Raw genomic sequence first — 24,060 nt, 5'->3', positions numbered from 1 at the left:
TACAAAATAAGTAAATTTTTATTTATGTACTTTTACTCAAGTAACATTTTGAATGCAGGACATGAAGAACTGTATATATGCAGTGTAATGTATTTTATATATTTTTACTAAATAATTTAATTACTCCTTCCACCGCTGCTGTAACATGTTTGTATAACAGATTTTTAGGCTGTCGGCTCTTCATGAACAAAAAATGCTTCTGTGGGAGCATTTAGTGGCACTTACAAAAAACTGTTGGTTAGATAAACAATAACTAGTTTTTCTGAATGACTCTCTAATAGCAGAAAAGCAAAATAAGAACCCAGCTGCAGAACAATGCCTTTACTTTTATTAAGGCATATTTGGTCAGTCATAATGTGGAGGGAGTCATTGGATTGATTTCTCAGAGCTCACAACAAATGCAACATTTTCTGCTCTGACCCCAAAAGCAAAGATTCAACAATACAAAAGAAGATACAACATGATATCTATGTATATTTATGTATATTTTATATTTCCTATGAAGTGTATATTGTACGTCGGAGTAGATCTTTCACCACTAGATGGCAGCCTCAGTTTTCACAGATGACGCACAATCAAGGTCCTTCAGTATTGATAACACAGCTGTCCACATAATTTGCACATCACACATGGCAGGAATAAAAATATGTTTTACTTCCAGTTTTGCACAACAGACAGAGCAGAGTGCAAGCTGTTTATTGTCCACTGGTGTTTTCTGGTCCATTCACATAATCTGGGTCATCTGTTCAAAGAGTGGACGGATGGTTAATATTTTTTATTCACTTCCTGAGCAGCACAATTGTCCCCCTCAGTACCACCGCCCACCACTCCACAGATCAGATAACACAACTGTTACTACATGAGTCATAGCAGCAATGGAGAAATTAAGTTTGTATTTTGCCGTGCAGCTCTGGGTGCTGTAACATGAGTTATCTCTCATCATTTTAACAACTAGTGACAACTTAAAGGACCAGTGTATAATTTAGTGGCATATAGCAAAACAGACTTGGCAGAAATGTAATACAATAGTATGTTTAATTAGGGTATAATCATATGGAAATAAGAATTGCTGTTGCTTGTCACTTGGGTTTAGTCAGCTTGTTCACTTTTACTCAGATAAGCTACAAACTCTATTCTGCTTGAGTGGAATATTTTGGTATAAACACTGTTAAAACCTAAATAATGCCATAGTATATATTTAAGCTATTAGACATATAATTAGCAAACTAATAATAATTTTGCACGTACCATCTTCTTGTTGTGCCAGGAATGCAGAGTTCTCGTAGTCATCATCTGTTTGGTGAAACAACAGTTTGAATGAGTTGAGGTGTTCTGTGATGAGGATCAATCCTCATTCACATTCCTACGAGTGAGACTTGTCATATGATCCACTAACAGTACTAGAAATATCTCATCTCTGACATCCAATTAAATTTTTGCAGCAGGTGACATCAGTCATACAGAACAAAAACAGTAATAATGGTCACTTGACTAGACAATTAATACCTTCCTCAGGCGTGTCTAGGATGTTCCCGTAGACAGCTGGATCTGCACCTACAAGGACAAAAGTGTGTGTGATGAATGTTAAAACTTGTAACACAGCATTCAAATCGGATAGATTGGCGATAAACATGTTTTGAATTCTGTCTAAAGTTTTTTCACTCATCTTATGCAACCATTTAAGTTTAAACAGACAAGGTAATGCTCACCTTTCATATTTTTAATGTCATCATTTTCATACAGTGAGACTGCGATTGGAGCTCTGCAAAACAATACACAAATATGACATTACAGTCTTTAAAAATGACATTTTGGATTTTATTCTGTATGTAAATAATTTTATACTAAAAAGACACTAAAAATCACTAAATTGACATAGTCGACATAGCACCAACACAACACTGAGTTAATGTTACCCAGAAAGCCTCTGAAGGGTTTCTTTTGACCCAGTTCTATTTGGGGTTTTTTGTGGGGTTGGGGTTATATACTTTGATGTTGTTTTATTTTAAAGCTTGTTAAAATCTGCTGTACTCTTTTTTAACTTGCATATCAGCATTTGTCACTGACTGCTAATAGCTTGTGTGTATTTTGAATTTCATATGCATATCATTTTGTATAAGAAACAAAACATTTGTGGCAGTTTTTTTTAGCTCAAGCTTGTTGTGTTTGACACTGGGCCAAACTAACAAATGGCTGCTGGGTAAAGTTAATACAATGTTATATTTGGTGCTATATTGACCCAAACTGTGTAAAAAAAATTGAACCCAGTGATTTTAAGTGTGTACTCTCACTCAGTGGTGAGCAGAGAGAACCAGACCTTTATGGTATTTAATACAAAACTCAAAACTTCCTCCACGTTGACCTTTTGTTATGATAAATTCAATAAAATGTCAATTTTCACATCACTAATTTCCATCAGCACAGGAAAGGCAAAACTATTTTAAGCTACCATGAATGAAATTCAAAACTTCCTCCAGAGTTTCTGCTTGCAAACATTCTTGCAGCCTTCACTTTACAGTATTAGATTTGTTTCATATATACTTTTTTTTTCTCTCCCTGTCTCTTTTTTTTTTTTTTTTTAAAGGCTCAAGTTTTATATGTCAGTTGTGACAAATTCTGGTGATTTAAGGAGAAAATATTTTAAAACGTGTTGGGTGGTTTCAGCGAAAGTGAGATATTTAAGCACTGGGCTAGGGTTTTCTTGTTACATCCTTGTTGGGGACTCATCAGGACACATCAGCGTTTACACTACAGAAGATATGTGGTCAAATGTACTGTATGCCAGACCAGCTCAGCAAGTGGTTTGAGTGATCAGATCACAGTGTGACTTGTTGGTTGTTCACATTTGTATTATATTTAGCGCTGTGATCTGATCATCCAAGAGACTTTTTTAAACCAGCAACATTTATACAACTAGAGTATTTTGTCTATTTATTTTGCCTTCTACAACATATTGTTGAGCTCAAGTTGAATCCATATTAGCATATAATTATAATTATAGGTCATCTTTACAAAAGAAAAATCCCACACACATTTGGTCAGGAAAAGAGCATGGAGAGAAAGAAATGTAAAACAGCAAGAAGAGAAAAATTATTCAGGGGAGCTCAATTAACACAAAACAAATCTGAGACATGAGTCCCACTTCAGCACACAAGCTGTCCCACTTAACCTGAATAAAACTGAATGATGGAAAAAAGGGTTCTTTGTTGGATTTGAGAGTCTATAACTTTTGAATAATAATCAATTCCCTTTAAAACTTGACATCACTATGTTAAAAAGGTTTGTATCATTTAATTTAAAAAATAATTGATATAATTGAATATCTGTTATAATAGTGCGCTGGTGCTTCACCAAAATGTGTCCTGCTTTTGCTGAACCCTCCTACATGGACTAAAACAAGTATTAAGTGGAGTATCTCCGCTTCTAAATGCATGAATGAGCTATTTGCATGAAGTAAAAAACAACACAATTGACCATTAAAGGAAGCACACACATGTTTGTCACTCTTAGCTTCAATGTGAATGTGTATGAGAAGAGCATAAACACTTACACGTATGCAGGTTCTGAATTTCCTGTTTGAGCTGCAGCAACACAAAATGTAACAAGTCACTCACAGTATTAATGCAATTACACAATGATAAATATGTTTTTAAAATATTTGGAAAAAGATGTTTAATCGGTGTGTTCACTGTGTATTATGTATGTAAATTTACCATCTGTGATGTTTTCATAGCCTGAGTCATCATCTGTAAGAATATGATGGTTAAATATTAAATTATTTTGATGGTTCATCACCTTAAACTGATTGAATGAGTCACTAATCAAGTATTTAAATATTTGACATTAAAACAAGATTCAATGCTTTGAATTAAACTGAAAATCTTTCAAAATATGAAGAGCTTACCTGGAGAACATTCGTCAGATTCCCGTAGAGGTTCACTTAAAAACAGATAAATGAGTTTTCTGTAGTCAAATGTTTAAGGATTTTTTTTGTGTGTGTGTCATATTCTGAATCAGAGAAACAGCTGATATCTTCTGGTAATTAAAGGTCAATTAAGCACTCAGACTGAAAGCTGGACTGTGTTGGAATAATTGTACAAGATTGTTTGCTTTCTTGAGGGAGTGAGATGAGAAGATTAAAGGACGTGTTCACATTTTGTGCCCTAGTGAAAATGAAAACCCTTTTTTCCTTGTAATCATTCTTCCTGTTCATACTGACCATTAGAAGATCTCCAACTGAGCCCGACTTGTACTTTAGACTTTGACAGCTGAACCCAACCGGAGACTAATGACAGGCTATATTTCTGCTTTAATTTATCCATTAAGGACCTTTAGCTTCTCCGGCTAATGCAATAGATTAATGCACACACTTCACTCTGTCCCTTGCTCTTCTCACTGGATATTGCAACACACAACACACACAAATGCAGATTGACATCCATTTTTTCTTTTCTGCTTGTCCTCTACACAGTGTCACGGGGAGATGGAGACAGTTTCAGCTGGTAATGGGCGAGAGGTGGGGTACACCCTGGACAGGCTGCCGATCAATCACAGGGCTAACTTTCTGCCTGCAGTGATTCAACTGGCCACTTGCTGCAGGAGGGTCGTTAAGTTCATGTGGCGACACCTGGGTAGACCTCGACCAAGGCTTTTACTACCAATGTGGTCTCTGGTCTGTCTGTTTGAGCCTAGACTCCACATCTCTCCAGGTTTGGGATTTTTTCCTACACTCAACAGTAGCATACACATTTCTCACTCAATTAGCACTTTAACTTGACTTGTATGCCCTCTTTGTCACATGCATCTAGACTCAAATTCACATCTACGGGCTTAGAGTCACCACTTAACCTAACCTGCATGGTTTTGGTGTGTGGGAGGAAGTCGATGAACCCGGAAATAACCGACGAGGTGAGAACATGAAAACTCCACACAGAATGCCACAGATTGGCACAGTATTAGAGAAAAAGAGAAATATGTCTTAATTATTTTAAATCTGAAAATCAAGTGACCTCCAACTCGTGCCCAAAGCTTTACACAACAGGACAGTCTGAAACGTGGTTGCGGTACCTAGGTGGAGCCTGGTAGAAGAACTCTACAGTCAGGATGTCTATGATGATCCTGATGCTGTATTACGGTCATCTCATTGAAATGAATAAATGAATTTGAATATACAGTTTGCAGCTCCACTCAATATAAAGCTGACATTTTTTTTTTTTTTTGACAGATACGTGTAGCTTCAACCTAGCAGCAGTCTTAAAGGATGACTCCAAAGAGATCTTCAAAGCTGGATCTCTGTACTGGACGCATAGAGATTACACTGATGGTAATCTTCTCATGTGATTGGATATGATGGCAAAAAAAGCCCAAAACAAGCTGGCTGCTCCTTCAAACACACACAGTACACGGAAATTACAATATAAATGTGATAAATATGCAGAGGAAATGTCAGTATTGATACTGCAGTGATGAGATGAAATAGTAATGACATTTGCATGATAATATATTGTACATACATTCTGGTTGAAGGCCTCTGATTGGCTCCGGTGACTGAAAAAGAAAACACAGCAAAAATATGTTTTGTTTAAATTACAAATATACTAATTAAAGGTGATCAATAAACAGAAATGCAGGTGGACAGACAATTTAAAAAAATCTCACTTCATCAAATACAGCAGCTGATGCTTTGGTGAATAACATCTGTAGTTGATTTACCTGGTTTTGATTGCGTCACAGCAAATCTACTTCCCCCACGTTGGCTGTCAAGATAACACTTTAATGTTAGTTTAATTTATAACGTTTTTATACATTTTAATGTATTTCATTATTAGAATGAGAATCAGACTTTAGTACATGTATATAAGGAATTTGTTTTGCTTTTTCAAAGCAGCAAAATATTAATGTTCTTACTGTTAATAACCTAATCATAATAACTACAAAAGCTTTTATCTATAGATTCTCTACAATTATGGGAAATTGATGCAATGTTGAAAAAGTTGGACTTGTTTTCTCTCTACAAATATTTCAACCTGGATCTCAGTGTACCAACAACTCAGATTGAAGTGAACTGAAGATGCCCCTTTGGAATAAAAACTAAGTTTAAATAATGTTGTATTAATTTTAATACAACATGGGTTACATTTTTGTAGATTTGATATGGCTCTTTGGGATCTTCCAAATTTTATTGGACCTAATTGATCAAATCTACCAGATCTACCACACTCACCCTAGCTGTATGCATACATTAACAATCATTTTGTGACATGAGGATGGTCAGAGCTGCCACATGGCTTGTGGGTGTTGATAAGAAATACTTTATACTCACAATATCTGTTGATTGTATATTTGAGTCTCTGGGTGTATGATCTCTGCAAGAAATACAAAGCAGTCAATTTGTAATGTGTGACTTTTAACCTGCAGTAATATTTTGAAACAGTTTGAATTGGTCTGCTCATAAAAAAAATGTACTTCTTTGTTTGCTTACTATATTTACAAGACTGTGGTATTAATACAAGTTGAAAGAACTAAAACTAGAAAACCAGAAAGTATGTGTAGCTGTTCAGCACAGTACTGTGTATGACTTTTTACAAGAGATGTTAATTCAGATCGCTTTACTGATTCATTTGCTCAGTTAAGTTAAAATGCTTGAAGTCACAGGTTATGTAGTTTGTATAATAGTAAGTGAAGGCATCATTGCTTAAATTTACATAATTATGGGAAACACTAAGTGAACGTATTGTCCTTCAAATGTGCTTTAGTACGTATTATAGTAAGTGAACGCATCACAGTTCAAATCCACTATAATATGTATAGGAGTTAATGAATGTATCATCATTAAAATGCACTGTAGTGTGTACCACAGTTAGTGAATACATCATGGTGGGGCTTAGTACGTAAAACAGTAAGTGAAAGTACCATCATTCAAATCGACTTTAGTAGTAAGTGAAAAGATCACAGTTCCAATCCTTTACAGTATGTAAAACAGTAAGTGAGGCTTACTATGTGAAGTAATTCAAGAGAATGCATTGCATTTCAGTATGTACATTGGTAAGTGAACGTATCACCGTTTGCATACACTTCAATACAGGCAAAGAGTAAGTGAATGCATCGTTGTGGTGCTCACTACTTGTCGTTCAAATTTAGTATACAACAGTAAGCATCGCTGTTTTAATTACAATACCTTCTTGTTTCGCCCTTTTTTCATTTGTTGTAAAAACTGTAAATGTTCTTAATTATTCATTACATTTGATTTTCCCTTTAATGATAAACCACGGTTCTGATTGCGAATCTTCCACCACGTCCCTGCATCGAAAACATTGTGCCAACCCTTTGAAATTGGAGCCTAAACTGATAAAACTGTTTGCTGTTAAACACTCAAAATGCGGCTGCAATATGTATTTGAGTCAGATTCAGTTGACCTTATCTACCACCACAACCACAGCATACAAAGATCACACCAGTCAACCCTCTGAGGAATACTTACTAGCTTTCTTTCTGCATCGCAGACACAGAAGAGACAGAAATGTGAGTGACATCACTGATGCAACAGTCAGTGCTGCAGCCAGCCCCGAGTTTCCTATCATACCTGAAAGAGACACAGAAGATATAAATGACCCACTATGGTTTGACCTGAAAGTAGACTGACACAGATGTTGCACGTATCACATTACTGACAGACAGCTCAACAGTTCCCTATTTTACTTCAAGTGTTAATCAGTAATAAGAGGGGTTGTTTAGATTATATTAATTCAGGGATTACTGGTCAATACTCATGGTATCTGCTGTGTTACTGGTAACAAGACGGAGTGAACCACAGGATGTGGTTGGCCAGTACAAAACTGAAACTCATTTGGACTCGCATTTTGAATATGGGGTTTACCTACTGGCACTTACGACGCACCGACTCATCACACTCCCAGAAGCAAGAATACAGTAAAAACAGAGAGCTCAGAAAATGAATCAACTTTTATTCCACATCTGCTGGCCTGGTCGATAATTTACAGTATGTCAGGCAGAGCTTTTCTCACGATTGAGTCTTAAGCAAGTTTTAACAGAGTTTGACAAAGCCTAAACTGTACCTCCAGGTTATCACACACGTAACAACTGTGTTTCTGAAATCCACAGTGACACATCCAAAACAACTTTCTCACCCACAGGCCACCTTCAGTGTTGTCTTTAGCACATTTTTAAAAAGGCTTAATTCACGCAGAATACACAGGAAATTAGCCCTATAACAGAAAACCACTTAGTGCAACAGATGACCTGAGATGTACTGTGCAAAAGTTACAGGCACTTTAAGATCAGGGGTCAACAATTAGGCTCAACCATAGTTTTTCAAGGATATTTCATTAGGCGGCCATTTAGCGGCACAGAAGAAACACATGCGTACATGTTTTGTTACATTGATTTTTACATTGATAAGTGACACCTAAAAGAATAATGGCTTATTTTAATGGTCATTTGGCTATAAATGACTCATACACTAATGTGTTCTGTTTTGCACTTTGAGACTAGAGACGTACGTATGTTTTGCTCTTGTTTTTTCACCAATTTCTGTTCAACTGTCACCAGTCTGTGTGCATGAAAAGTATGAGTATGTAGTAAGTATGAAGAGTAAATCTGTTATGGATGTCTTACCCTAACCCTAAAGTTGTGGTATTCAAACAGTATTCCAATTCATACACGAGTGTGCCTTGAGATAGCTTTTGTTGTGATTTGGCGCTATATAAATAAAGATTGACATACTAAGATGTAATTTCTGGTTTATTAGATGTAATTTCAGTACTGCACTGTTAAAATAGCACCACAGTTTTAATGCCTTCCTCCTGTCAGCACTTAATAGAAGTAGCGTACTTTACATGATGGGATTTACACGAACCCTGTCTACATTTTGTTACTTACTGTAGATTTGTGAAGAAATATCAGTTTCGATGCAATTTATTAAAATAAAAACTTCAGTTTTCATCGGGGGACCAAATGTATCTGGAGGGCAGGATTTGGCTCACGGGTTGCTATTTGCCTACCACTGCTTTATATGTTTAGATTATTATCCATTATGTGATATCAGGGATGCCCCAAATGTATTCTGTATTGTGAAACCAAGCCCAAACATCCAGCCAGAGTTAAAAGGGACTATCATCATCAACATGAAGAAAGAGGAGTTCTGCAGCAGATGGTTTGGCCCCCACAGAACCCTGATCTCAGTATCATGGAGTCAGTCTGGGATTATATGAAGAGACAGAAGCAGCTGTGGTTAGTTCTCCAAGATGAACCGACCTGCCCAGTACCTTAAAAACTGTGTGCAGGTGTAACGAGGAGAACTGCTGCTGTTTTAAAGGCAAAGCTGATCACATCAAATATTGATTTCAGTGACGTTTCTGTTTACTGAACTTGGTATGAAGTTAATTGATAAACTAAAAAACATTCATGGCATTATTTGTTAAAAGCATTCTTTCTTTACTTTTAGTGCCTCAAACATTTACACAGTACAGTTTATCTCAGATGTCTATTTAAAGTTTGGGATATCAAAGCCACCGTCGTCAGGAGTTATGAGACTGATTAACAGAAGAAAAATCTAAATTAAAATAACTTACCACAAAATAACTGCAAATATAAAAACACAGTAACTGATTGAATAAGTACTGACTTACTAATTGAAATTGTTGTATGTGGAAAGATCAGATGTTTGAACATCGCGTTTTGTCTACATTCGTCGTCATAAAGCTTTTCATTTTGTCAAGTTATATGAACCACGACTAATTTTTGCATGCAAATTGCACTCTTGGATTAATAAACTGTGAGTACAAATGACAAATTTGTGCTCTTGAATTACTTAATTTGTCCTCTTAATTTAATTATTTGCAGGTGAATTGACAGACAATAGCATTAAATTATGTTATCAACATTTTGACATCATTTTTAAAGAAAGCATGAAGTCAGAACCCCTCCATCTGCGTCCAAAATCATCATGTGCACATATATATATTATATGAATATTATTATGAAGTGCCACATAAACAGTGAAAAATTGTCAGTTAAAATGTATTTTAACAAATGTTCAAATGTGAACAATGGAGTTAAATGCTGTGTTATTCATTCATGCACATTAATCATCAATTCAAAAGCATGATTTATTAATTTGTGTGCACAAATGTTCTTTTTTTCTATTTGTCATGTTCCCACCCCAGATTCTGGATTAGACTGAGGTCTGGGCTCTAATTGGCCACCACAGGTCATTAATATTAATGTTCTGAAGCTCTCTGTGTGGTTTTGGCTTTATGTCTGAAGTCATGCTCTCACTGGAAAGTAAATCTTTCTACAGTCAGCAACTCTCGGTGAGACAGCAGCCAATTTTCTGACGCTCAGTTTTTAGTGTACTCGTGTAAATCTGTAGCCTCACGAGCCTTTGATATCACTTCTGCTACAGAGAGACATGGCTCTGTGGCGGGGTGATGTGTTTCTTTTAGCATTTGGCTTTTATTTTAGTCTCATGATGCCACTTTATTTTAGTCCGATGAAGCCACTTTATTTTAGTCCCATGACGCCACTTTATTTTCAGTCTTTGTGTTTTTTCATTGTTGGCTTTTGCTTTCTATGTCTGTGTCTACTGTCTCTCACATCTTAGCTACAAACGTCCTTATTTATAGCTACTATATGTAAATCTCTTATCCCCAGATAATAATAATTTTGGACAATAAAGGTTTTTTTTACGCCCAGTGCGAGGGTATTTAAAATTTCCCTCTCTACAGTATCTGGACATTGCAAATACAGTATAGTTAAGATTAAGGGAATATCGCAGTTATGGCAAATACAGTATTGTATATGAATGTAAGTCTATGACACTGGACTGCTCCTGTTGCACAAACATTAATGGATCACTGAACAGACTCTGTCAAAATGATCTCCTGATCATGTTTCTTTTTTCCCTGATCAGTGTCCAGGTTCTTTAAGATTGAGAATCTGACCAAACTGAGTATTTTTGGATATTTATTTGTCATATTTTGCTCTTTTTCTTCTACGTAATACAGCTGCATGGGCCATACTTATACAGAAACAGGCCTACATTAGCCTAATGTAAATAAAATATATATATACATAAATTAATTTATATACCTGCATTATATTACGTTACTTTAATGGTTTTCTGTAATCCTTTGTATGTACTTTGCATAATAGGCTATTTGTAGAGAGCAGTATCACGGTGGACGTACTGTTGTAGGCGGTTTAGCCTCTCTTCATCTCCAGTGTCAACAAAATGCTGATTCAACAAAAAGCAACAGTTTACAGTCATGGTTAACCTACAAAATAACCATGCATGAAATGAAATACTTATTTTGATGATTGTTTTTATCCTTTATATATTTTTTTCTAATTCTCATTTTTGCTGTTTATCTAATTATTATTCTTTAACGCACACAAGAGTATGCTACCTTGCATTTCATTACACGTATTGAACAAGTATGTGACAAATAAACCTTTGACTCTAAAATCTTTTTTCTATACTTCTCATTTTTCCCGTCCTTCTGTATGTATAACTGTAAGTATGTAAGTTACAGTTACAGTGTAATTTTTCTCTTTGTCGTCTTCAAAGCTTTGTTGTCTTAAACAAGTGTGCCTGAGCCAACACTATAACTATTTTGTACATTGTTATAATTTAATATGTAATAAATAATCTATAAAATGTACACTCTATATTTCTTCCCTTATCTACCACTAAGTATTTTATTGATACATCATATTTACAAAATATTTACATTGTAATTTGTGGACTGTAATGTAAAGGAATAATACTTGGAGTGCTATAGAGCCCGTATTCCTCTATTTGCACACTATTCTGAATAAATGTTATTGTAAAACAAATAGCATATAGTTTATAAGCTTATAGTTATCTATAGTTACTCATCTATGCTTATGCTTTACGATCCATGTGCTGCAACTATACAATTTTCCATTGACATTAATAAAGAACTCTATGAATCTATTATCTCATATGGCCTCTTAAGATGTGAGTGTCTGTTAAAAAAAAAAAAAAAATCTTTCCACCTGCATCCACCAGAAGTGCTGCTGCTGAAAATAGAACCAACAGATCTACTTCATGTCTAACACAAACACACACATTTAACATACACATTTACAATAATACTATTAATATATATTTTAAAAGCACTGACTATACGCTTTAACTCACAAAACAGAAGGTTTCTTATCTGACATGTTATTACCTTCAGTGGTCCGGGTGCCTTCATTCTTCTCATGTCTCAGACAACAGCAGCATGTATGCGCTGTGCTTCCTCTTTCAACACCTCACCACATCCGTCACACCCGAGACAGAAAAGACCCTCGGAGGCACACATCTACAGTGTGCATGTGGTTTGATGTGGACACATCACTGTTCTGCTTGACATTTTAAGATACAGATGTCATTTCTTTTACAATGCTCTCTAACAAATGCCCCTAAAGTGACGCTTTCATTTCTTGTTGTTTGTTGTTGTAAATGAAATACTACAGAACTGTATTGTTGTCATTTTAAATGTTTCCTGTATCACTGTTTCCTCTTAACTCACCCAGATTTTTGAAATGATTAATTTAGTTCACATTTTTAAAAAGTCCACAGTCTGAATCCTTTTATATAGACAGCAATACGTGTTAATTGGTGCCATAAGCTTATATAAATGCCATTAAGTGTTGTTAAGTGCATCCATGTTGCTGTCTTTTTACTTTAAGTTTAACATCTTTAGTTATTAGTTGCTAATAAGTTTGTTATAGACTGAAACATGTACTAGACATGATCATAAAAGGTGTGAGTGATCCCTGCATGTGGCATTTGTAAACATATCCTGGTGCGACTGCTGTACCTCCTGTTTTCTCTAAGAAAATACCTGCAAATTACAGCAGTTATTACAGAAAATTTCTTCACAGGTGTACATTGAAGTACAAAACTGGATTAAAGCTAGAACATTTGGGACAATCAGGGGGACAACAGAGGGAAGTTACAGCAGCAGTTACAGAAGATCTTTCACCAGTTGTTGGAGTTTCCTCACAGCCGGAGTAGTTTTTGCAACTTTAGTTCTGCTGGCTGTTTCATAAACAGTTTTCAGAGCTGTACACGCTTTGGTTTGCTTTATTGGAGATTTATGTGCATCTCTGATTTGCCTGCTCTTGTGGAATTGAAGGTCTTGCTTAAGGCCCAGCAGGTCTTTCGAACTTTGGTGCTCTCCAAGGGTGATAAGATGATACTCTACATAAAGAGCGGCATCCACTAGCAAATGAACTCATTGATCAAATATTAAATTAATTGCCAACTATTTTGATAATCAGTTAATCTTTTGTAGTAGAGTAAAATGCCCAAATCCTCTCAATTTAAGTATTTTCTCATTTCTTTAAGTCCTCTATAACAGTAAACTGAATATTGTGGACTGTTGGTCAGGACCAACACTTTTAATGATGATTGGGCTTTGGGAAATAGTGATTGACATTTTTCACCATTTTCTGACATTTTATGGACAACTAATCGATGGATTGACAAAATATTCAAAAATGTTTAGTCAATGAAGAAAAAAATAATTAGCTGTAGCCTTAATCTATAAAGAGTTTGGAGGGTCATGCTTATTTTTTACTGTCCTTCATAAACCAAAAACACAACAGTGAAAGTGTGAGGAATAGTTTAAACTTTGTGTTTATCTGCTAACAAAAACTGTAAATGTTAGCAAGCTAAATTATTACCTACAATAGTAACACTAAGATATTTTCATTTAGCATGTCATTTGCTTCTAGTAAGGTTATTTTGTGGGGTCACAGGTTACACTACAAAAACCCAGGTTCAGGATTGAAACCCACGTCTAGTGTGATGACTAAAACCCTTCTAATTCAACCAGAGGATGCAGTGTGTAGATCTTAGTGGCATTTAGTGGAACAGCCTTGGCAGAAATGGAATATAATATTCATAAGTATGTTTTAATTAGTGTATAATCACTTGAAAATACGAATTGTTGTATTTTGGTTACATTAGAGTGAGCCCTTTATATCTACATAGGGAGCGGGTCCTCTTCCATGGAGCCTGGCATGTTGCACCACCATGTTTCTACACTAGCCCAGAACAGCGAAACCAAACACTGGCTTTAGAGAGGGCCTTTCACATTTTCGTGAGTTTTGAGGTCCCCATAGATTCTCCTACATGTTTGAAGGTGGAGGGGTATTCATGTGGTTGCAATCTGCAACCTCAGTGCTAGATGCCACTATCCTACACACTGGTCCTTGAAATGCCTTACAAACCATGTGAGACAGTACCAGTGAACAACGGACTTTTATGAAAGTTTTATTAAAACTGTGGGTGAATGAAGATGGATGTGTTGGTGATGGTGTGTGATGATGTTCGGTTGAATTTCAGAAGACGTGACATGTGATTGACAGGTGATTTGAGGGTTGCATTTGGTGGTTTCACTCCTCCTGTTCCTTCTCCTCTCCGTGGGTAATGACATAGCACAGGTTCTTGTAATCCAGGTTTCCAGCAACGTCCAGAGGAAAGTTTGTGAACATCTGGTTTACCTAAAATAAGGGAAGTAAGGATGAGAGTCAAAACTCAGATTGATCGTCAAATACCCTAAGCTTTCTAGGAACCATGTAGTTGATGCAAGACAGGGTGGAAACTACAGCCTAATTTTAGAGTTTATTGATTGCTCTCAGCAGCATCAAAGCTGCAGACAGAAACATTTTCTGATGTTGCTGCTTAAGTGTTTTGAGTTGGTTGAACTCCATTAGTGGTGCCATTCTTCAATTTAAAAAAAGAAGGTCTAAACAGCATGAAATGGATGCATTTGTTGCTATTTGGACAGCAGATCACTTGTATATATTGCAGGAGTGAAATGAAGCAGAAAAACCAACCACAGTAAAATGTTAGATGAAGAGCTGCAGGCAGCAGGCTCTTACTGTGGCACCACACCAACATATCATCAACAACTTTCTTTATCAAACCATGCTGTCATGTGGAAAACCACCCACACTGTACCAGCACTGCTTTATTATTTGGAATATCTCCAATTCATCAAAACACAGCACTTGCATGGAGAGCTCTAAGGCTCTGAAAAACCAACTTCATATTTAATCTATGGTTTAACACAACACAGCACACCATGCAGGCTCTTTGGTCTGTTTCTTACAAAGTTAATTGTCTAATGTGCTCTACAATGATTGCACACCTGACAATCTCAAGGTGAGTGTGCTATGTATCAATCTTTATGTATAGTAACCTCTTCACCATGCAAGGATCACTGCATCTTTCTGTTGGACAAAATAACAGAAGTGATGGATGGACATGCATTACCTCTTCCTCGGTGAACTTGTCTGCCTGAGACATAAGGTGGTATTTGATTCTGTGAAGGGAAAATATATAATTTGTCTTTTTTTTTAAAAACTGCGTAAATCTTGACCAAACTTTGCCCCGTAAGATTTGAGTAAATTCTTATTGATCAGTGATAACGTTTTTTTAAATTTAAACCATCCACCCAACCCCCCACTTCTGATTGAGGAAATTTGACAATTTATATATAGACATCATCTGAACAGTGCATTGCAGAGACATTATGATCTATTGTGTTGTTTTCTTAGGAGGACAAACTCATAATATAAACATGTTAACATTGTTGTTTTGGGCATGTTACTATGTTATCATTTATCTCAGCACTGTGTTTAAGTACAGCCTTACAGAGCAGCTATTAGAAAGATATTTCAAAATGCGTACTCGTCTCCTTTCAGGGCTCCTGTTCCTTCGGGGTCAAAGATCTTGAATGCGTTGAGAATTGTTTCCTCAGGGTCAGTACCTAAACACAAATAGAAACAAGAACAGATTACTACCACAGTAAAACCTCATTGTGGTAAATAAGAGAAAATATGTAGTGGTGAATAAAAACGAGGGTGACATATCATCCTCTTGATATTGAGCATCATTAAAAACAAGAATACAGAATATTTTAACTGATTAATACAATTAGCTCAGATTATTCGGCCTGGCATAGCAAGATGAAACCAGTCTACAAAGGTCAGAAGAATCTATACACTTTGTATGGTGTTAAACATTTTAATTTTTTATAAAAGACAGTTATGTCAGTTTTTCCACAGGGTTGAGTGGTACTGTACAACACAAAAAATGAGGATTTGCCAGCAGCATGATAATGGCGATCTGAGAAGCTTTCAGTCGACAAATACATTTGTATCAGATATCTCAATAGAGCCTGGAAAGTGTTACAAAGTAGGTTACTTGCACTACACCACATAGATTAAAGTAATATTTGTATACCGTCATTACAGCCAACTTTAAACCATGTTTGCCTTTTTAAACTTGGCCCACAAGGGGCAGTATAGAGAGGAGTGCAATATGACTTAACATGGTCTGAAGGTAAAAATTATTTTGCGAAGATATTAGCTTTATCATATATTATTCGGCATTGCCTTCATGGTCATCAGACATTTGATTTGTAATGAAGTGCTCCAGATATTTTGCTATATTACAAACACATTGCACTTCTTCCTGATAGATAAAAATCTGGAGAATCTGGAATAACCCCATTTGTTCTACATGACAGCACTCTTTTTAGCATTGTATTGCACATCATGTTTGACCCCATAATTCAGCAGCTGTTGAAACCCAGCACTGCTAGGAGAAAGAATAGCCAACTGTTGGCATACATAAGATGGTTTATTAGGGTGTTACCAATCATAAAGCCAGTTTACAGCCTCTTAGCTGTCAGATAAATCATTCATGTACACTTTAAAGAGGGCTGGTGAAAGTAGCCGCCGCTGTCGTACTCCATTACCACTGCCAAAGGGAGCAGAGACTCTATTGTCCTATTTGACCTGCATACTCTGTTTAGCATACCAGTATGTCTGGATTCTTATCATGCAGTCAGGCATGCTCCTATGACTCAATTTAATAAACAACTTTTGGTGATTAATTCAATCAAAAACATCCATAAAGTTGATTGGAACAGAGGAATTTTGCCTTCTACTCAAATCAGTACCATGCTTATCCTCGAAGCCAACCTGGTTGTCAGTTGTAGTAATATATTGATATAAACGACTTAATTAAATAATTTCATGGATACCAGACTGGCTAGTGCAATTGGCGTATAATTATCAAGGCTCCCAACTATGCCAGCATGGTCCTTGATACCATTCAAAGATGCAGCTGTAATTCACAGATATTCAGACTAACCTTTAAGCTTCTCGCCAAACATAGCTAGGAAGATGGTGAAGTTGATGGGGCCGGGAGCCTCCTTCGTCATCTCATCCAGCTCATCATTGCCAACATTGAGACGACCTGCAGACAAAGCAGACAAAGTGGTCACTACAGTCAGATCAAAAACTTTGTTTCTATGCTGACAATCATACAGTAGTTAACTGAGAAAAGCTCTGTTTCACTGTTTGAACCTCGTGGAGTGTTTTAGTGTTTTTGTCAGTGAATGAGCATTAGCATATGTTTGGAGCCTAATGTACAACAATCCATGATGTCTATTCCCTTAAAGTAGTAATCGAGTCATCAGATCTACCTTCAATGTGGATTTTGGTTTGGTTTGATTACATTGAAAGCGTATTTGAAGACATCTTTTAATAGCCAGTATGAACAGGAGAAAGTGTGAATCAGAGCTGTAGCGAATTCAGTTTTCATTTAGCTGAATTTCAGTGCTGTAGATACTGAGTTCATCCAAAATAGATTCAGAAATCTGCATATTATGTCTATTTTCTGCTTTTTCAACATGGAAACAAGCCGTCACAGGACGAAACAGACCCTCTATTGTGAAGTCGGAAAGATGTGGGGGAATATTTTTTTTTAAATGTTGTTCGACCATCTTACAAACATTTCCACTGAAACATCAAGCAAACACCTTAAAGGTTGAGGTTAGCTGTGTAGTAGCTGGTTACAGTTAGTAAATGAAAGTGTGTCTGTCTCTCTGTCTGTCTGTCTGTGTGTGTGTGTGTGTGTGTGTGTGTGTGTGTGTGTGTGTGTGTGTGTGTGTGTGTGTGTGTGTGTGTGTGTGTGTGTGTGTGAGTATGTGTGTGTGTGTGTGTGTGTGTGTGTGTGTGTGTGTGTGTGTGTGTGTGTGTGTGTGTGTGTGTGTGTGTGTGTGTGTGTTGGCGGTGCCCCTCCCTGCAACCCCATAGACCCAGCCTCCTTTATCTTGAATTGTAACCTAAGCTACAGGAAAAGCAGCTCACCCAGAGCAGCGAATGTGTCTCTCAGGTCCCCCTTGTCAATGAAACCATCTCTGTTCTGGTCCATGATGGTGAAAGCCTGGAGTGAAAGAGTATGCGTTACAATTTATCACATTTTACAATCCAATTTTTTTATTAACAGTAACTAAAGTGAAGTGATATTATCAGCAAAAAGTTGTGTTTTTTTAATGATTTATATTAAGTCATTAAATGCCCTAACTGGCTGTGATGAAGAAAAGTTTCATTTTTTATTTATATTTGAACTTGTTTAATAAGTAAGAATGCATCATAACTCAGGACATGGTTTGTCTTGTTGAGCATCAAGATTGAGAGCAGTGAGAAACAGCTAAACTGGCTTTGTCCGAAGACACCTATAGTTTGTGTCTCCATACACAAACAGAAATGTTAAAAAAAGGAACTAAAACTGTTTTTTTAATTTTAGAGGGAGTTGCTTGCTATTGGTATTTCTTGCCGACAGTGATGGTTCATCGTAAACCTGAGCACTGTAACTGTATCTGGCAGCCCACGCTATGGCTGGAAACATTGTACTGACGTGTTGGGCGGATGGAAATAAACAGTTACAATGCACAACGCCCACTAAAACCTTTGTTTTTATGTTTCTAATTTTGTATATATTAAACTAACGGGGTGCAATATTGTGTTATAAGCTTTAGAGGCGTTAGTAGCGTGTATTTTATGCTAAGATAAGCTAACCACATTCTGACTGTGCAAATCCATATTTAAGGCATTGTCATGAGACTGATATTTGAGAGTGAGAGATGAGATATATGATATCTTATCTCACTCTCATAAAAAAAAACAATGTGATCATTTCCAAAGAGCTTCTTCTTTGAATAGAAGAAGTAAAAAGTACAATACCATTTTAAACGTACATTACTGTGGTAGATAAAATAGTTTAAATTGGAGATAATAAAGTCAAGTCAAAATACTTCAGAAACATTCTTATTCTTAGTAATTGATTACATTTACTTAGTTACTTTCCACCTCAGGAAATAACTATTATATATCCTTTTTTACCATTAAAACATTTTTTAGAGTGAGCCAGTAGGTTTGTTATGTTTTTTATAAATGTAAAACAAAGAAATTCAGACAATTAATTAACATGATGACAACTGCAGTATCTCAATTCAGCAGGTTTCAGGAAACATGTTTGTGCATCACATCATAGACATGAATGACAGATAAGGAAGTAAATGGACTGTATTTATAGCGCTTTTCTAGTCTACCGACCACTTAGAGTGCTTTACAACACATGCCAGCATTCACCTACACACCTTCACGCAACCACCGATCACTCGCAACTTGGATCACACAATATCTTACTAAAGGAGTCTATAATATAATTTAATAGATGTTGTAAAAACAAAACAAAAGTTTTAACAATCATGGCCTGCTGGCTCAGACAAAATTTCAATTCATCCCACCTCCTTGAACTCCTGGATCTGTGACTGCTCAAACATGCTGAAGACATTGGAGCTCGCCTCGGCGGTCTTCTTCTTTGCTTTCTTTGGTGCCTGTTGGGAGAATTTGAGACATTTTTTGTTTATTAACGGGAGCATTGTTGCTTTAAATGACTGAGTATGTTGCTTTATTTCTCTTTTATCTACAATTTGACTTAATTCAGAAGACAGTGACATGTAAGGGTCATATGCACACACTGTAAATTTAGTATTTTTTCCTTTTGATCCCTACAGTGATCGGAAGAACTTGACAGACTGTAACTTTAAGGAAATACATGGAAATGGACAAAACATAAGAACATATTCCCTCAGGGTTTTCAGAATACAAGTTTGCATTTATTTAAGCATGACAAAAACCAAGACCCTTTACCAAGCTTTTTGTTGCCTTACCTTAACCATACTTTTCCTGCCACATGCTTATAGTTATTTTGAAAAATCAGTTTTTGTAAATCTTTCTTATAATCTAAACAAAATTGAAGTCTGTCAGTTATTAGAGTTCATATTTTGCTAAGACAAATACATATGAACATAATTTCTCAAAGATATCATAAATTTGCACTTCCATCCTTGTTTTCAGACATGAAATAGATATTCTGTCTCCCTCAACCCACTGACTCAAGAGAAGAGACCTGAGCAGATGATGTGCAGAGAGCAGGCATCAAAGAAGGATGTGAAGAACAAAAGAGAGAAGCCTTACCATGGTGGAGGAGTCTTTCAACACGTCTCACGTTCAGAATCTCCTGAGCGAACACCTCCAAGTCGTGCTTTGCAGTTATATAGACCTGGCCACATCAACCACCTGGGCTATGTTTAGACAATTGTGGGTGGATCAAAATCTCAGGTATTTCTTCCATATAGAGCCTGGACCCTTCTCCCCCCTCCTTTTATCGTCCATAAAATTTCTATTGTTACCCATTGTTGTGAATGGGGGGTGAGCTGTCATCACGGGGCAGACGGACAAATGCTCATAACTGAAGCTTCATTCGGGCTAATCATAGCTCACAAAGCACCCACATTACCTCCATAATGAAGTAACACCCTTGAAGACTAGAAGAGGCTTTCAACATTAAGTGACCTTTGAAGGAAAATAAATGATTAGTATTGTGATAATGCTATTAGTGTTTTTGTTTATAATTCAGTTCAACTAAAGTTCAGTGTGAAAGAGAACAGCTCAGGACAAAAAAAGCTGAGGAAAAATTGACTTTCTATTGTGAAAAAGCTTTTGTGTGTTTGAGTAACTGGAGAAGAGACTGTTGGAAAGAAAAAAAAACAGGCCACTGTCTACTTCTGAGGCACAGTTGTACTTCTAACTTGTGACTGTGACCTTGAAACTTCGGAGAGACGCATGTTCTGGATGACGGATGTGACATCCAAAACAGGTGTATGTTTTAATATCCATTTATAGTGTAACTTATGTACACTATGTTCAAGTGTCCTTGTGTGTTGTGTATGTGCATAGTTGTACATTTATAAGACATGGTCAGCCCATTATGGCTGAGCGAGACCAACAAACTGTAGAAGAAAATGTATTTCAATAGAGCACGATGTCCTCTTTGTAAATTAGGGCCCTGTTTAATTTAAATTTGACAATAAACTCAAGAGGCCCAAACTTCAGACAAAATGACAGACGTAGATGCAGACATCTTTACCTCTGCCTCCGCAGGTTGACAGAAAGTCATGTGACATTCTTCCTGTTGTTTTTTTGTCTACAGTTGACAGGAAATGACTTCAACTTTGGAGCAGAGGTTGGTCTTCTTTGTGTGTTTTTCCCCGTGAACTAGCAGTCGGATTTAAAACATCCAATATAAAGTTAATTCACTCTTTCAAGTCTTTGCAAATTTTGCCAATTCTTATAAATGTGTCATGTAATGTTTTAAATCAATTCATGACAACTTATTAAACAACATTACTTCCTGTCAATTGCAGAAGCAGAGGTCAAGATGTTTGCCTCTATGTCCGCCATTTTGTCTCCAGTTAGTTCCTTCTCGGAAAAATAAGGTATGCATTAGGGCGTGACTACATTGGGATTGACAAATCGCTACCATGGCGACGTCGATTACATCACCATGACAATACAGTCATAGCTTTTTTTCAATTTCACAGTGTGTTTTGAGTTCCTGTTAATAACAAACAAATCCAAACAAACAAACAAGGCTATTATAATTAACAGACAAATAAATAAGTATAACGGGGCAACTTCACACTGACACCTTTTTTTTAAGGTTTAAGTTGCTGGATACAACTCACTAAAGATTTTAAATTGCACTTTTTCAACCTTAAGCTTTAAAATATTTAGATATATTTATAGTATTTACTCTATTTCTTTACGTCTTTCTCTTATTTTGATTTGTGTGCCTCCTGAAGTCATTTAATAATTAATTAAATTAATATAATTAATATATTATGATAATTTGTTAATTAATCGATAAGTTGATCAACAGAAAATGAAGTGGCAACTATTTTGGTAGATTAATTGGCTATTTTGATCATATGCAAAAATATCTCCTGGGTTTATCTTCTCAAATGTGATGATTTAATGCTTTTTTCAGTCATATATGATAGTAAACTGAATATTTTTGGGTATTGGACCATTAAAACAAAAAAAGACATTTTACTCTATAATGTAATAATCAATAATAATAACAGTGGTGGCAATTAACTAAGTACATCTACCTGAGTGCTGTACTTAAGTACAGTTTTGAGATACTTGTACTTTACTTGAGTATTTCCATTTGAAACTACTTATTTTCTACATTTCAGAGGGAAATATCACATCTTACAAAAAGCAGTGTGCAGTCGGGGTCACATTTCAGATGTTTATGAGTTGTTAACAGCTCCACCAAATTGTTTTTTCCCCCCCCTAAACTTCTCACATGGTTTCTTTTCAATATGTGTACAATGCGTGATGTGTATAACGTTCAAATGGTCCAATATTATAATATCAGAGGTGCCATCCAATATTTGCAGGTGTCCTGGACGGTGTCCTGGAACCTGTGGATGCCCTGGATGGTGTCCTGGAATCTGTGGATGTTTGGAGCCTATTACTGCAGCTGTTAACAGTTTCAATGTTGATTTATTGTTTGTCACTGTGGCCCTCTCTCCTCTCTCCCTCGTCTCCCTTTCTCCCTATCCTCTTTATTTCTCATTTCTCCCTCTTCACCCTTTCTCTGTCTCTCATTCAACCCCATCCAGTCAAGGCAGATGGTCGCACAGTTCTGCCTGAGATTTCTTCCCGTTAAAGAGTTTTCCCTTGCCGCTGTCGCCAAGTGATGCTCATAGAGAAATGTTGGGTCTCTTTAAATCAAATTAAAGAGTACGGTTTAGACTTGCTCTATGTGAAAAGTGCCTTGAGATGACTTTTGTTGTGATTTGGTGCTATATAAATAAAGATTGATTGATTGATTGATTGATTGATTGATTGATTGATTGATTGATTGATTGATTGATTGATTGATTGATTTTACTGCAATACTTTTTACTACATTTTGCTGCAAATAATTGTGCATTTACTTACTAGGGTTTATGCAGGACTTTTACTTGTAATGGAATGTTTTTTTAATTCAATTTTAAATACTTTCACTAAAGTGAATTATATTAATTATTCTTCCTTCTTTGATTTCATTCATGTCTGAGCAGCATTTTAATGGTGGAGAAGAAGCTGACTTTAATTAGTTTATAATTAATTGTTAGATAGATACATGTATAACAACTCATCATGTTTTATACACTAATCATAGACAGCACAACAACACCAGAAAATAATGTTAGCTGCAGCCCTGAACTTGTTTTACAATGACTTGCAGAGGGAAAGCTGAACATATAAAATCATAGAAAGTGTTTTATTATTGTAAATTACTATTTACCCAACTGCAGAAAGAACCAAGCCTAGTTTAACTAATCCAGACTAACATAATGTTAACCTGCTAAAATGATCCTGCTCTCCATCGGGTGATAACGACTGCCCAGTCCATCTCTGGAACAGCCTTCACATCACTACAGGAAAGTTATGCCACCAGGGTCATCAGGAGGGCTCATTGCATTATCAAGGAGAACACACACCCACAACACAATCTTTTCACACTCCTGCCATCAGGGAGACACTACAGGAGCGTCAAATCCAGGATTACAAGACTCACAAACTGTTTCTAACCACAGGCTATCAGGCTCCTGAACAATACAACCCCAACAATGCATCCCCACTGATGCAATCTGTTTGGACAAAAGCACAAAGTCACTTTACAAATTAACTCAGATTTTTGGCACTTCTCCTGCCTATTTAATTATTTGTTATTTTTGTATAGGTTAATTTTATTCTTCTTAGTCTTTTTTTAAAATTTAAAATTCTAATATATTATTGTTGTGTGCATGTTGTTGTCAC

The 24,060-nt window shown here is 36.2% G+C and overlaps 2 protein-coding genes across 2 annotated transcripts; both read right to left on the bottom strand.

The window, feature by feature from the left end:
- Positions 1-180: 180 nt before the first annotated feature.
- si:dkey-183i3.6 (LAT2 domain-containing protein) lies at positions 181-12,230 on the bottom strand. Its single transcript, XM_062433476.1, has 12 exons — positions 12,219-12,230; positions 7,481-7,582; positions 6,323-6,365; positions 5,713-5,756; positions 5,514-5,547; positions 3,905-3,939; positions 3,714-3,746; positions 3,551-3,581; positions 1,710-1,762; positions 1,507-1,554; positions 1,249-1,293; positions 181-742 (listed from the first exon to the last, which is right to left on the bottom strand). The coding sequence occupies exons 2-12, from the start codon at positions 7,578-7,580 to the stop codon at positions 696-698; spliced, it is 513 nt and encodes a 170-aa protein (XP_062289460.1). The 5' UTR covers positions 7,581-7,582; positions 12,219-12,230; the 3' UTR covers positions 181-695.
- A 2,203-nt stretch (positions 12,231-14,433) lies between these two features.
- On the bottom strand, positions 14,434-19,697 carry LOC133993536 (myosin regulatory light chain 2B, cardiac muscle isoform-like). The gene is made up of 6 exons (XM_062432527.1): positions 19,647-19,697; positions 18,205-18,280; positions 17,204-17,308; positions 15,734-15,812; positions 15,317-15,365; positions 14,434-14,541 (listed from the first exon to the last, which is right to left on the bottom strand). Exons 1-6 carry the CDS (start codon positions 19,680-19,682, stop codon positions 14,434-14,436), a joined length of 453 nt encoding a protein of 150 aa, XP_062288511.1. The 5' UTR covers positions 19,683-19,697.
- Positions 19,698-24,060: the final 4,363 nt, after the last annotated feature.

Source organism: Scomber scombrus, chromosome 14 (assembly GCF_963691925.1).
Source record: "Scomber scombrus chromosome 14, fScoSco1.1, whole genome shotgun sequence".
Lineage (NCBI taxonomy): Eukaryota > Metazoa > Chordata > Actinopteri > Scombriformes > Scombridae > Scomber > Scomber scombrus.
The sequence above is the reverse complement of the archived record's forward strand: the minus strand, read 5'-3'. Positions and strand labels throughout refer to the sequence as shown.

Excerpts from the sequence above, each read along its gene's own strand:
- si:dkey-183i3.6 (XM_062433476.1), bottom strand. The coding sequence starts at position 7,580 with ATGATAGGAAACTCGGGGCTGGCTGCAGCACTGACTGTTGCATCAGTG. Across the intron at positions 1,763-3,550 it reads AATTCAGAACCTGCATACGT|AGCTCCAATCGCAGTCTCAC; the intron begins GTAAGTGTTTAT and ends ATTGTTTTGCAG. Across the intron at positions 1,294-1,506 it reads CCTAGACACGCCTGAGGAAG|ATGATGACTACGAGAACTCT; the intron begins GTATTAATTGTC and ends TTCACCAAACAG.
- LOC133993536 (XM_062432527.1), bottom strand. The coding sequence starts at position 19,682 with ATGTTTGAGCAGTCACAGATCCAGGAGTTCAAGGAG. Across the intron at positions 15,813-17,203 it reads GTTTGGCGAGAAGCTTAAAG|GTACTGACCCTGAGGAAACA; the intron begins GTTAGTCTGAAT and ends ATTTGTGTTTAG. Across the intron at positions 15,366-15,733 it reads GGAGCCCTGAAAGGAGACGA|AATCAAATACCACCTTATGT; the intron begins GTACGCATTTTG and ends TTCCCTTCACAG.